The sequence below is a fragment of the Elephantulus edwardii genome, unplaced genomic scaffold (genome assembly GCF_000299155.1).
Source record: "Elephantulus edwardii isolate Elephantulus edwardi_28Jun2011 unplaced genomic scaffold, EleEdw1.0 scaffold00273, whole genome shotgun sequence".
In the NCBI taxonomy this organism is placed as follows: Eukaryota; Metazoa; Chordata; class Mammalia; order Macroscelidea; family Macroscelididae; genus Elephantulus; species Elephantulus edwardii.
The window spans coordinates 3,096,235-3,110,519 of record NW_006400023.1 but is presented as its reverse complement, the minus strand read 5'-3'; the positions used below and the strand labels follow the sequence as shown (position 1 = coordinate 3,110,519).

The following is a 14,285-nucleotide window of genomic DNA, read 5'->3' as shown; positions in this document are numbered from 1 at the left end:
TTCTCAATTTCCCCCCATCATTGTTTATTTAATAAGTACACAGTTTCTAGAGCAAGATATGATTGTCATTTTTAAATCTTACTCTTCAGAGAACATCATCTCCACAAGGCTGGCCTGAAGACACTCAGATTCCACCAGGTTTTGAGGTGTTCCATATTTAAGTAGTGTAGGCACTGAGGTTACTTTCAGCTTTTTCCTGAAGTCATTGTTGGGATCTTTCCAGTAAGGGTTTTCTCCTACTTGGCAGTAGATGAAAACATATCCTTCTTTAATATGCCTTAGGCCCTCTGGTTCAGCTTACACACAGTCAGGGCACCAGCGATTCCCTTCAGTTTCCTTAGAACCCGTAAAGTAGGCGAAAATGCTCCTGCCATTGTGCTGCTCTACAGCCTGGTTGAATTCCTCAAACCCCATCATGGGTACTTCCTCATGTTGAGAAAAAAACGCCCCAATTAAGGAAAAGAAATAGCAAGACCCGCCACCCTGGGGCGGGTCCCACGTGGGACATCTTTCTCAATCTTAACCATGATTTATAATGACCCATGCAATCATATACTGTGTGAAGACACAGTAAACAAAACACACATCTTGCTGAAAACTAATTAAAAATTTCAAGACAACATCATGCTAGTTGGAAAAAAGATTAAAGTTGTCAACAATTTCACTTTACTTAGATCCATAACCAACATTCATAAAATCAAAAGATGTATTACAATTAACAAATCTGTTGTCAAAGACCTTGTTAAAGTGCTAAAGAATATGGCTTGGATCAGGCACCTTGGGCATTAATTTAAAAACCAAGGTGTGATTGATCGAAGCCATACTTTATATGCATGTGAAAGCTGGACCATTAATAAGGAAGACTGAAGAACTGATGACTCAGAAGTGTGGTACTGGTAAAGAGTACTGACTACATTGTGGACTATCAAAAAAAGAACAAACAAATCTCATAAGGAGAAAGTGCAACCTGGGTGTTCTTTAGAGGCTAGAATGGTAAAATCTCATCTCATATATTCTGGGCATATCACCAATAAGCACCAGTCCTTGGAAAAAAGACATCATGCTTTGAAAAATAAGACAGCACAAATGAAGATGACTCTTAATAAAATGGATTGACATAGTGATTGTAACAACAGGCTTGAGCATGGGAGAGATTCTAACGATGGTGCAGAGCAGGGCAAAATTTCAATCTGTTGTTTATAAGGTTACTACAAGTAAAAGTCAAATTAACAGCACCTAACAACTACAGCCTTCAATACGGACTGAGGCTCAATATCAGGAAGACAAAGACTGTCACCACTGGACCAATTGGCAGCATCAGGATGGATGGTGATGAGATTGAGATTGTTCACAGCTTTCGTTTGCTTGGCTCCACAGTCAACACTCTCGACACCAGCAGCCAGGAAATGAAAAGACGTATTACCATGGCAAAGTCTGCTATTAGGGACCTCTCCAAAGTACTGAAGAGCAATGGTGTCTCTCTGGAGACTAAGGTGCGTTTGATACAGGCCATGATCTTTGCAATCACTTGTTATGCGTCAGAGAGTTGGACAATGACGAGGGAGGATGGAAGGAGAATTGATGCCTTTGAGCTGTGGTGCTGGAGAAGAGTATTGAGGGTACCATGGACTGCTAAGAAAACAAATTCATTCTGAAGAGGGTAAAACCGGGCTGCTCCTTGGAGGCAAGGATTCTGAGGCTGACCGGTCCTTGGAGAGGGACATCATGCTTGGGAGGGTGAAGGGACAGCGCAGGAGGGGAAGGCCCTGTATAAGGTGGATTGATTCAATGACTGGGGTAATCGGGAGGGTGTATCAGAGACAGTGAGATTGGCACAGGACAAGAGCAGGGTTTAGGGCTGTTGTACACAGGGTCACTATGAGTCACAAGTGACTCGATGGCACATACAACAAAAAGTTTGCCAGAATAAATAATAATGTTTGAGAGACTAATGCTAAAGGTAGATATATGCTAGAACTTTCATTCATTAACTGTGGAATGTTGGACAAATACTTTTTTCTCTGAAGAGGAAGGATATCGGTTTAAAGACCAAGATATGCCAGACTGAAGCCATAGTCTTTATTACTTGCTATTCACCCATAAACTGGACAATGACTAAAGACAACAAAAGAATTGATGCTTCTGAGTTGTGGGGTAGAAGAGTACTGATTATTTCATGGAATGCAAAAAAGAACAAGCAAGTCTGTCTTGGAGATAATGTGACCAGGGCACTCCTTGGAAGCAAAGAGGGTGAAGCTTATCTCACATACTTTGGATATGCTGTTAGGACGGCTCAGTCTTAAAGAGGAACATTCTTTTTTTTTTTTTCTTTTATTGGGAAAAACATACTGGGGGTACAAGGAGGTGAGGGTTGGGGCAGAAGGGTGAGGATGGACCAGGATGCAGTTGCAGAGCTGCACAGTTTGGTCGGTGGGGGGAGCAGGTGAAGGAAATGATGAGGGTCCAGTGGGGACCAGATGCTACAGAGGAATGACAAGCATTTTCCAATGGTAATTAACCCAGCTCTCTTATAGATTTGGGAACTGGATGCCGACTCTCTGGCTTCTTCATGCTGAACAGGGGCGTAGATATAAAGGGGGAAAGAGAGGATGCTTTATTTCCTTACTGGTGGTCTTGGGTTAAAGCTGCTTGCCTTCTTGCTCTGTTAGAAGATATTTTCCTGTAATTTGCTCCCCTCTGAACTGCAAAGTGTTTTCCCAGGTGGGTCCAGTGGGGATGGCTGGTTGAACCCAGAGTCTCCATCCTCCTTTGCTTCCTTAGCTGTCAGTTGTATTTCCTTTTTGTCACTGGCACTGGGTTCAGGGTCAATTCTGGAGTAAAACTCAGTGTTAAGGTTACCTATAGGAAGGGAAGCAAACCTAGAGAGAACAAACTTGTGAGTTACAGATAGAAGGACTTTGAGGGTGTTGCTTTCAGGTTTACTGGGGGGTAGGGTGGCAGGAGGTGGCCTAGGTAACATTCTCTGGATACCCTAGGCATTCTTTTTTTTTCCCTTCCCCACCCAGGGGCCAGATGGCACAAGCTGGGGACTGAGGAGCTCACCCTGAGGGCTGCAACGGCTCACCTGGAGCCAAGGGCAGCCTGCCCCGGGCAGAGGGCCGCGACAGCTCACCCCGAGCCGGGGGCCGAGGGCAGCCCGCCCTGGGCAGAGGGCCACGATGGCACACCCCAAGCCAGGGGCCAAGGGCAGCCCATCCCAAGCAGAGCAACACCCCTCCAGGAGCTGGCTGGTATACTCCCCCTCCAATTGCCCCTACCCCAGACTGGTCCCCTCGCCTGACTGAGGACTCTGTGGTCAGGGATAGTGTCTCCCATTCCAGCACTGCCACTTTTACCCACCCCATAAGTGGTCATACTATATTTTGAAGTAGGTGTCACTGCCCTCCCCCTTTATATATGATAAAGGGAACCTGAGAATTATGAACAGACTCCTCCCAGGTCTAACCATCTTTTGGCAGAAGCATTCAACAGAACAAAATATGTGGTACATTTAGGATGTCAGTCCTCTTGTGCATGCTACCACTGTTAAGGTCATCAGACTCACAGGGACTTTCAGCAATCCATTGTATAGGTAATCATCTTCTTTCGCCTGTCCAAGGAAACCCAAACCTGCAGATGGTGGGCATGCATCCCATCCCCCACCTCCTACGCAGGCGGCCAGCGGGGCATGCGCTGTCCCCAGCGCGGGCGGCTGGCGGGTGGCGCACAGCCCCCCTCAGCGCGGCAGCCGTTGGGGGTGCGCCCCCCCCACCCTGCCGCACAGGCTCTCTGTGGCTGCGTGGCCCCTCTTGTGCGGGTGGCCGGCGGGCGCTTACTTCCCCCACTGCTGCCATCCTGGCTCCAAGAATTCTCTCCAGAACAAGTCCACCTTGCAGCAGTGTGGTGGCTTCACTGTACCAGTCTTGAGGAGGACCGGTGCCCAGCATCCATCCTGGGTGAGGGAATCCATTGTTCCAGCTGTGGAAGCCTCATGGAGCTGCAGCGGCTGTGTGGCACGGCGCGGGCTCTGCGGGAGGGGGTTGGGAGACTCACCCATTCCTCCTTGGGAATCCTTGAATTCCTGTTGTTGAGCCTCGATCTTCACCGAGGGCCAGTCATCAACTGTTTAAGTGTTCAATTATCAATAAGCTGAAGTCTGTAGGAGGCCATAATGGCCCTGCTTTAAGTGGTTCGCTGCTCCCGCAGCTCACCATGCTGTCTCTGCCTCTGCCGCCATCTTGGATCTCAAGAGGAACATTCTTAACAATATGGACTGACATCATGACTATAACAATGGGCTCAAGTCTTGGAGATGGTGAGGATGGCACAAGTCAGGGCCAGGTTCAGATCTGTTGTGCACAAGGTTGCTTTCTGTGAGTCACAACTGACTTGCCAGTATATAACAAAAACCTGGCAGTCAGCTCTGACTCAAATGGCCTGTATGGACCAAAGGACAAACATTGCCCTCTTGTAAGCCCATCCTCATAATCTCTGCTGTGCTTAAACCCACTGTTGCAGTGTATCAATCCTTCTTGTTGAGAGTCTTCCTCTCTTTTGCTGACTTTCTTACTTTAAAAGCATGATTTCGATAAGCTGGTAGCCTAGTACTAAGAATCTGCATTAAAATCCCAAAGGCACGCAATTCAAATCTGCCAGCTGTTCTGTGGGAGAAGGATGGGTATTCTCCGCCCAATTACTGCCTCTGAAAACCTGCTGGAGGGTCAGCTATGGGTTGGTTTTCAACTTGACAGTACACAACAACAACGAGAACACTGAACGCTAAAAGCATGATATAATTTTCCAGAGACTGGCACTTTCTGACCATGTGTCCAAAGTACGTGAGACAAAATCTCACCATCTTTTCTGTTTTTTTTTTAATTTAGTTTGTTTATTTTTCATTTCAATGAACATCTACAGAGATTTTGGAATTCCATCCATTCATTGTTGCACCCTTCTCCCCACACAAACCCCCCCCCGTTTGCTCCTCTCCTTGAAAAGCAAAAGAAAAACTCCCTCATTGGTACACAATCCCCCCGCCCCTCCCCAAACCCCACCCTCTACCCCCAAATATAATCTACTCTGCAACCCTCATTGCATACTCCTATGATAAAAATAATGCCCTAAAATATAATACTTTTAGACTATTCTCTCCCCCATAGACTTCAATGCCGTAAACATATTTCATCCAGTTTTTCTCAGTCTTACCCCCACCCCAATGCCAGCCTCATTCTACAACAGTGGCACCATATAGCATTTGTCCCTTTGCGACTGAGATACCTCACTCAGCATAATGTCCTCCAGGGTCACCCATTTTGAATAATATTGCATGAGTTCCTTGTTTTTCAATGCAGCATAGTATTCCATTGTGCGAATATACCACAGCTTCTCTACCCATTCGTTTGTTGATGGGCATTTAGGTTGTACCATCTTTACTTTTAAGACACTATGCTTGTTCCAAACAGATTTGTTGTTCTGGCAGTCCATGGAATATTTTTTATTATTATTAACCAAAACCATAACTCAAAGGCCAATTTTTCAGTCTGATTTTCACATGTACATGAAGCCAAGTGAAAATGTCATTGCCTGTAATAGGTGAACCTTTTAGTGTTTACACTGACATCCTTGCCCTTTAACATTGAAGAGGTCCTTGACAGCAGATTTGCTCATTGTTATACACTGTTTGTTTTCTTTTTACTTTAAGATATTTGAAATACACCTTTATTCTGGTTCTAAACAAAAAGGAATGGGAATGAAAGTAACAAACAAGATTTTACCACAGAATAATGTAATTTCAATGTTGCAGTCTTGTATTTGAAATTCAAGAAGGAAATTGCCTTCCAAAACAGCTAAATACGCAGGTCTAAAAAAATGAAGGGTTTTTTTAAACTGTCATACTCACTCTGAAGCCCATTCATCTCTCCTTCAGCATCCCAAAGATGAGCACATATTCTGCTTAGCTAGATAATAAAGTGGCAAATACAAGGCACCAGTGACATCACAGGACAGCTGCTTATAAAACTAGACTTCTGGGAGCTCTGGTGCTCTAGAAGCAAGAAGTTCAAATCCACCAGATGCTCTCCTGGAGAATAAAGGGCAATCTCCTTCTGTATCAGTCAGATCAGATCTGATGGTATACACATACATAATAAAAATTTTTAAAAAATCTTTTAAAAAACCACAAAAACTAGACTTCTGACACTGGGCTCCAGCTTCGTTCTCTCACAAATCATCATCCTCGTCTGGGAGGGCAGTTGTCTGAGCAAATCATGCACATACTGTGCTGCCAAAGCTGGGTCCATGACAACTTCTGCTGGGGCAAGAGCAGGAGCAGACCTGGCAACAAACTGCAAGTTAGGGTCTCCACTTAGTTTTCTAACAAGCCAAAGGAAAGGCTCTTCAAAGTTTTCTAATTTTTTTTCAAAATTGTTTTGGCAGAAATATCACAATACTGAAGATTCTTCTCTCAGTGGAAAACGAGGGATTTTGCTTTCACTTTCCTGTCCTTAATGTCCACTTTTGTCACCACACAACACAATGGGGATGTTTTCACATACTTAAACTAGACCTCTATGCCAGTTAGGCACATTATTGTGGGTAACTCTCGATGTTTTATCAAACATTATAATGCCACCTGTGGCTTGGATATAATAGCCATTCTTCAGTCCCCCAAATTTTTCCTAGCTAGCTGTATTCCACACATTGAATTTATCAGTGTTCTGTTGGTGTGGAACACGAGAGGATGGACCTCTCCAAGTCCAAGGTGGCTACGTATTTCTTCTCGAATTCACCAATCAGGTGACATTTCACAAACGTCATTTTTCCAGTACCACCATCACCCACCAACAGCAGTTTGAAGAGGACTTAAGAGTTCTCCTTGGACAGCCGTTGTGAAGGTTCTTCCAGAAGGGTCTCTGGGCCCTGTCTGATTGAGGGCACTCTTTGATTTCTTGACTGCTGCTTCCATGTGCTAATTATGTGTCCAAATAAAATTATATCATTGGCAACTTTAATTTTTTTCTCTATCAAGACATGAATTAAAACATTTAGCTTTTAAATATAGAGGTTCAAGCTGGATTTAGAAGAAGTCATGGTACCAGAAATATGTTCCTCATCTTACTGTTACCCAGGGATCATTCTTGGTAATACAATTTACTGGAGGGGAATAATACAACAATACGATTTAAAAAAAGAAATAGACAAAATACCAATCCTTCTTCGAAGCCTTTCTCTTTCACCTCTAGGGTGCTGGACCTGCAAAGCTTCACCACATTCTTGATGAAACTGTCTGCAATCTGCAGCAGCATCTCCTCTACATCTTCATCCAAATGTTCATTAGGATCCACTTCTCTAACCAAGTCTCGCAATTTCTTCTTCGTTAATACCTGGTTGTTTTGAGGGCTAAATCGACCTCCTGTTCCAGGAGAGTCTGGTAGCTTTACCAGAGTAGTGCTATCAGCCATGGAGCCTTGTGGAAGAGTGCTGGCTGGTTCTAGTTTTATGGATGAGAAATTGGAGAGGTTGATTAGAGCTGAGGGGCCAAACTGGTTCATAATCTGCCACGCTTTTGACTTCAGCTCATAGAGCTTAACAAGATCCTACTTCTTTTTAGAGCTTTGAGGGCCAAGGCCAATCAAAGGCGGCAGTGTCTATCTCCCCATGATATGCAGGGACTGTCCCAATGAAGCGTTTGTCTCAGCAGTGGGTCCCGGTCCTGCTTTTCTTTAAGCATCTCTGTACCCTAGCACAATCTTCCAAGTGCTTGAAAAGAATTTGCTATTGTGCTTAGTCCTCAATGATGTGTAAGGAATTTCTCCATATTTTACCTAGGTCATATATGCATTTTCTATAGTCTTAGAGCTTTTAAAGGAGCCAATCCTTTAAAAGTTTAAAGAATTCTTTGGTGTTTTTTTTATGTTTATTTTTGCTTTATTGACTATGCAATGGCATTTGACTCTGAATCTTTTTTTTTAAATAATTTTAATGAGCATTTACAGAGATTTTGGATTTCCATTCATTCATTGCGAATTATTTGGTCTTGAGGGTTACTGTGTCAAGTGCAACACGCCTAAATTTTAAGAACAGCATTCACTGTCTTTTCTACTTTCATGCTATTTAACAAACTTTTGTTTTCTTTCTAAACCAATACTGCTCCTTGTCTCTTACTGTTACTATCAGCATTGATTTTATTTGTCTGGAAGCCATGATACGTTTCATGGTAATTGTTTCAAAAGAAAATAGCTACAACACTAAAGAGACAGATACACTGATACATGAGACTGGCATGACTGGCAACAAGTCAAAGTATACACTGATCTATGAAAGTTGTTTGGATACAAAGTGGAGTACATACATAAGCACAGATGTTTATTATGAGCATCAAAAAGAGAGAGAGAGAGAGATAAAATAGGTTATGTGTATACTGTACTGTTTATATGCCTAACAGCACAATCATTTGGTACTGCAAGAAACAGGAGATGTGTATGTATTGCATGCAGGAGGTTACTGCATTCGTCAAGCCCCTTTCGCCAACAAGGACTTCTGAACTCTATTTTAACCTTATGGGACTACAGACACAAATGGAGTCAGATACTGCCTGAATGGACATTATGCATTCCATGACAATATTTCTGTGTATAATGATTATCTGTCAGAACATAAGCAACTTTGAGACAAACATGTATCTTATTTATATCTATACCCACCCCTGCAAAAAAGATAGAATACCTGTGCATGTGATCATAATAAAACAGTGTCTCTGTAGATGTAGTCAGTTAATATGAAGTAATACTGGAGTTGGGTGGGCTCAAATCCAGTAAGATTAATGCCTTTATGGGGGGGGGGGGGAAGCCAGAGACAAAAACAAGGAGAATACTACCTAAAGGCCAGAGCAAAGATTAGAGTGATGAATCTACAACTCATGAAACGGCAAGAGTTGTCAACCAGCATGAGAAGGTAGGAAAGGGAGACACAGAACAGATTCTCCCCCAAGGTACTGAGAAAAAAAATCAACATGATTTATATCTTAAATTTGGATAGTGAGGCTCCAAAACTGTGAAAAAATAAATTTTGTTATGGATAGCAGTGCAACACACTACCCCAAAGCCCCTTATTAGATTTCTGTTACTATAAACCTCCTAGTTTGTAATCATTTGTGGCAGGCCTCAAAAAGTAATAGAGTAATTATCTTTTTAACACTCAGAAGGATTCTGGAACTAAATGGACTCTGCATTCAAAAACAAGTTACACAGCAGTAACATAGAGAAGAAATATTTCATAGAGTTCAATATTGTATAAACTGAGAAAACAGTTTTGAGAATAGAGACACAAAGCTTAATGAAAAGAGCAAACTGTTTCCTGAGCTTAGTCACAGTTATTTACCTTGTGGGGTTCTTTGACTTAAGGAGAAGGGAAGTGGAAAATGGTTTATAAGAAACCTGGATTATGAAATCAGTTAAGTGGGAAAATGACAGCCTTTTTAACAAATGGAGCTGGCAAAATTAGAAAAATATCTGCAGAAGACTCAAGCAAGATCCACACCTCACTCCATATACAAAAGCCAACTCAAGGTGGATCATGGATCTAGGACTAAAACCTAAGACTATAAACTTCATTAAAGAAAAGCTTGGAAGAACTTTAGTAGTCCTAATCCAAAACATAAACAGTCTTCCAAATATCCTGAAAAATCTACAACCAGGAGAAGATAAAATAGATGAATGGGACCTTCTAAGAATCAAATCCCTATGCATATCCAAAAACTTCTCCAACAGGGTAAAAAGGGAAGACAGACTGGGAAAAAGTGTTTGGTAATGACATGTCAGATAAGGGACTTATATCTAGAATTTATAAAATACTTGAGCACCACAACAAGATAAAGGTAAATAATCCAATTGAAAAATGGGCACAGGATATGAATAGACACTTCACCAAAGAAGACATTTAGATGGCCAACAAGCACATGAAAAAATGTTCAAAATCCCTAGCTCTAAGAGACATGAAAATCAAAACAACTATGAGATATCATCTCACCCCAGTCAGAACAGCAAAATTTAACAGAACAGCAAGCAACAAATGCTGGCGAGGTTGTAGAGAAACTGGAACCCTTATTCACTGTTGGTGGGAGTGTAAAATGGTGCAACCACTGTGGAAGGCGGTATGGCGCTTTCTCAAAACGTTGCAAATAGAGAGACCATTTGACTCAGCAATTCCACTACTGGGAATATATCCCAAAAAAAGAGACCATAACTGACATCCAAGCAGATATATGCACACCCATGTTTATTGCAGCTCTGCTCATAAGAGCAAGGAGTTGGAAACAACCTAAGTGTCCATCAACAAACAAATGGATAGAGAAGCTGTGGTATATTCACACAATGGAATACTATGCCGCATTGAAAACAAGGAACTCAATCAATATTATTCAAAATGGGTGAGCCTGGAGGATATTATGCTGAGTGAAATATCTCAGTTTCAAAAGGACAAATATTGTACGGTGCCACTGCTGTAAAATGGGACTGATATCAGGGTGGGGGTAAGACTGAGAAAAACTGGATAAATTGTGTATACTGCACTGAAACAGATGAGGGAGAGAATCATTTTAAAGCGATGTATGATAGGGTATTATGGTTATCACAAGAGTCCACAATTAAGGTTGCATAGTGGAATGTACTTGGAGTGGTGGGAGAGGTGTGGGGGGATTGTGTACCAGGGAGGGAGTCTTTCTTTTACTTTTGAAAGAGAGGAGCAAACTGGGGAGCTGGGGGAGAGGGCTGGGCGGGTAGAGAAGTGCAGCAATGAATGAATGTAAATCCAAATTCTCTGTAAATGTTCATTAAAATTATTTAAAAAAAAAAAGAAACCTGGATTAATATGTAGTTGACTAATTCGGCAAAGCAGAAGGATACAAGATCAACATACAAAAATGAATTGGATTTTTCTACAGTGACAAAGAGAACACAGAACTGGAGCTAAGAAAAATACCCTTTATAATAGCTAACCATAAGATCAAATACTTGGAAGTAAATATAACCAGAAGCACAAAGGATCTATTCAAAGAAAATTATGAAATACTACTACAAGAAACAAAGAGATCTGGAGAAAAAGAATATACCTTGCTCATGAATAGGAAGACTCAATATTGTGAAAATGACAGTTCAACCAAAGGCAATTTACATTTTCAATGCAATCCCAATACAAATACCAATTCAATTCATCAACAAGATAGAAAAGGCAATCTCCAACTTCACTTGGAATGGAAAGAGACCCAGAATAAGCAAAGCACTCTTTAAAAAAAAGAGAAACAAGGTAGGAGGTATCTCATTCCCTGATTTTAAATCCTACTACACTGCCGTGGTGGTCTAGAAAGCATGGTACTGGTACAATGACAGACACATAGATCAACGAAAAGAATTGAGAACCCAGAAATCAGCCCATCTACCTATGGTCAACTGATTTTTTACACAAGGAGATGGAATCAGTTAAGTTAGGAAACAACAGCCTTTTTAACAAATGGTGTTGGCAAAATTGGAAAATCATCTGTGGCTAATTCAAGCAAGACCCACACCTCACTCCATACACAAAAACCAACTCAAAGTGGATCAAGAACCTAGGACTAAAACCAAGGACTATAAACGTCATTAGCGAAAAGCTTGGAAGTACCCTAGAAGCCCTAATCCACAATATAAACTGTCTTCCAAGCATCCTAAAAAAACCTACAACCAGGAGAGGATAAAGTAGATGAATGGGACCTTCTAAGAATAAAATCCCTATGCATATCCAAAAACTTCTCCAAAGGGTACAAAGGAAAGCCACAGATTGGGAAAAAAATATTTGGTAATGATATGTCAGATAAGGGAATTATATCTAGACTTTATAAAATACTCAGCACCACGAAAAGATAAACAATCCAACTGAAAAATGGGCACAGGATATGAACAGACACTTCACCAAAGAAGACATTCAGATGGCCCACAAACACATGAAGAAATGTTCAAAATCCCTAGCTCTAAGAGAGATGCAAATCAAAACAACTATGAGATATCATCTCATACCAGCAAGAATAGCAAAATTCAACAGAGCAGCAAACAACAAATGCTGGCAAAGTTGTGAAGAAACTGGAACCCTTATTCACTGTTGGTGGGAGTGTAAAATGGTGCAACCACTATAGAAGGCAGTATGGCATTTTCTCAAAAAGTTGGAACTAGAAATACCATTTGACTCAGCAATTCCACTACTGGGAATATAAAGAAACCATAACTGCCACCCAAGTAGATAAATGCACACCTATGTTTACTGCAACTTTGTTCACAATAGCAAGGAGTTGGAAACAACCCAAGTGCCCATCAACAAACGAATGGATAGAGAAGCTCTGGTATAGTCACACAATGGAATACTATGCTGCATTGAAAAACAAGGAACTCATGAAATCTCAGCCACAAAAAGACAAATACAGTACAATGTCACTGTTACAAAACAGGACTGCCATGGGGGCCGAGGGGAAACTAAAAAAGAGGGGATAATCTACACAGCATTGAAACAGATGATAAGAGTCCAGAATAAGAACTGCACTGTAAAGTGGTCTGGGGGGTGGGGTGGGGGTGGGGGAGTGTGTAACAATGAAAGAACTTTTTTCTCCAAAGAAAAAAGCGATGTGGGGAGAGGAGAGGGCAGGGAGGAAAATATGTAACAATAAACGATTGGAAACCCAAGTATTTTACAATCTTTAATTAAAATCTCAATTAAAAAAAGAAACCTGGATTAAAAATATAATTTTATATAAGGTCACAATGAAGGCCTAAACAGTTACATGATAACAGTATAATAACTGAGCAGTTGAAATAAGAGGGTAGAAACAGTCAAGTGATTCAGCAACTAACTACACAACTAACTAGGGTGGTTTACAGGAGAGAAAATCCTGACATTCTGTAACTGAAGCTCACCCTGGTCGCCGTTTGACAGCTCTCTGGACAATGGTGGCTCCACCTTGAATCCCAGGTCCAGCGTTTCCAGAGACAATGGCTGACCCCAGTGACGGCATATCTGACGTCATTTCTGCCAGAGAAAATGGTACATGAATATTAAAACAAATAAAAATCCTTGATTATCACCATGTCTAGAAGGTGTAAGTTGTTTGCTTTTGAATTCTTGATTTTTTAACTCTTACACTGGTAAATACTTTCCCTTAGTTTAGTTTCTAACCGTTCACAGAATTTGGAAGAAGAAGTACTACAGTTGTAATTTCACTTGCAAAAGCTTTTAAAAGACAATAATAATTTTTAAAATATACACAGATAAAATGTGTTCGTGCATTTCATCTGTTGTTGCTAAGTGCCGTCAAGTCGCAGGCAACTCATAGCAACCCTATGAAGGAGAGTCCTCAATGCTTGGGTGTTTCTCATCCTCTCTCCAGGCATTTCACCTAGACAACAAATATTTGAGTTCTGCTGGTATAGTCCACAGTCCAATGTGCTCTGTAAGAGGGCGAGAGTCATCACTTGTGTGGGAGGGAGCGGAGGCCGCGCGGTGGAATCCTCCGGCAATGCAGAGCAAGCAGCAAGCGTGGCAGAGCAGGAGCCCACCGCAGAACAGCTGGCCCAGGCTGCAGCCGAACGAACGAGGAGGACGAGCACTTGGTCAACTACAAGCCACATGCACAGAAGAGCAACCAGGAGATCCAGGACCTGGACAAGGATGATGAGAGCCTACACAAGTACAAGGAGGCTCTGCTGCTCTGCTGACCCCAACATCCCAAATGTTGTTGTGACTCGCTTGTGCAGCAGTGTGCAGCAATGCCCCTGGTCCCCTGGAGCTGGACTTGACCAGCGACCTGGAGAGCTTCAAGAAGCAGTCATTTGTGCTGAAGGAGGCCTTGGAGTACCGAATAAAGATCTCCTTCGGGGTGAACAAAGAGATTGTGTCCAGCATTAAGTACACCCAACACACCTACGGGTGTCAAGATTGACAAGATTGAGTACATGGTGGGCAGCTACGGGCCTTGGGTGGAGGAGTATAAATTCCTGATACCCATGGGGTAAGCACCCTAGGGCATGCTGGCCCGGGGCAACTACATCAAGTCCCACTTCAGTGACGATGACAAGATGGACCATCTGTCCTGGGAATGGAACCTCACCATCAAAAAGGAGTAGAAGGACTAAGTCCCGGTAGGAGGGACTGACTGACGTGCCCCTCTTCCTCCCACTCCCAGACCAAAGTGCTGACAGGTTCCCCTCTCAGCTTCCCAGCCTGTTAGGTTCCCCTCTCAGCTTCCCAGCCTGTCCTCCCCGACCTCT

General features: G+C 42.3%; 1 protein-coding gene and 1 pseudogene across 1 annotated transcript in view; both read right to left on the bottom strand.

The window, feature by feature from the left end:
* The window catches only part of ARNT (aryl hydrocarbon receptor nuclear translocator), a 66,585-nt gene extending 52,738 nt beyond the window's left edge, over positions 1-13,847 (bottom strand). Inside the window, 2 exon segments of the mRNA XM_006900123.1 lie at positions 12,936-13,047; positions 13,823-13,847. Of these exon segments, the coding sequence (XP_006900185.1) occupies positions 12,936-13,047; positions 13,823-13,847 (137 nt within the window).
* Positions 79-7,460, bottom strand: LOC102870106 (annotated as a pseudogene).
* Positions 13,848-14,285: the final 438 nt, after the last annotated feature.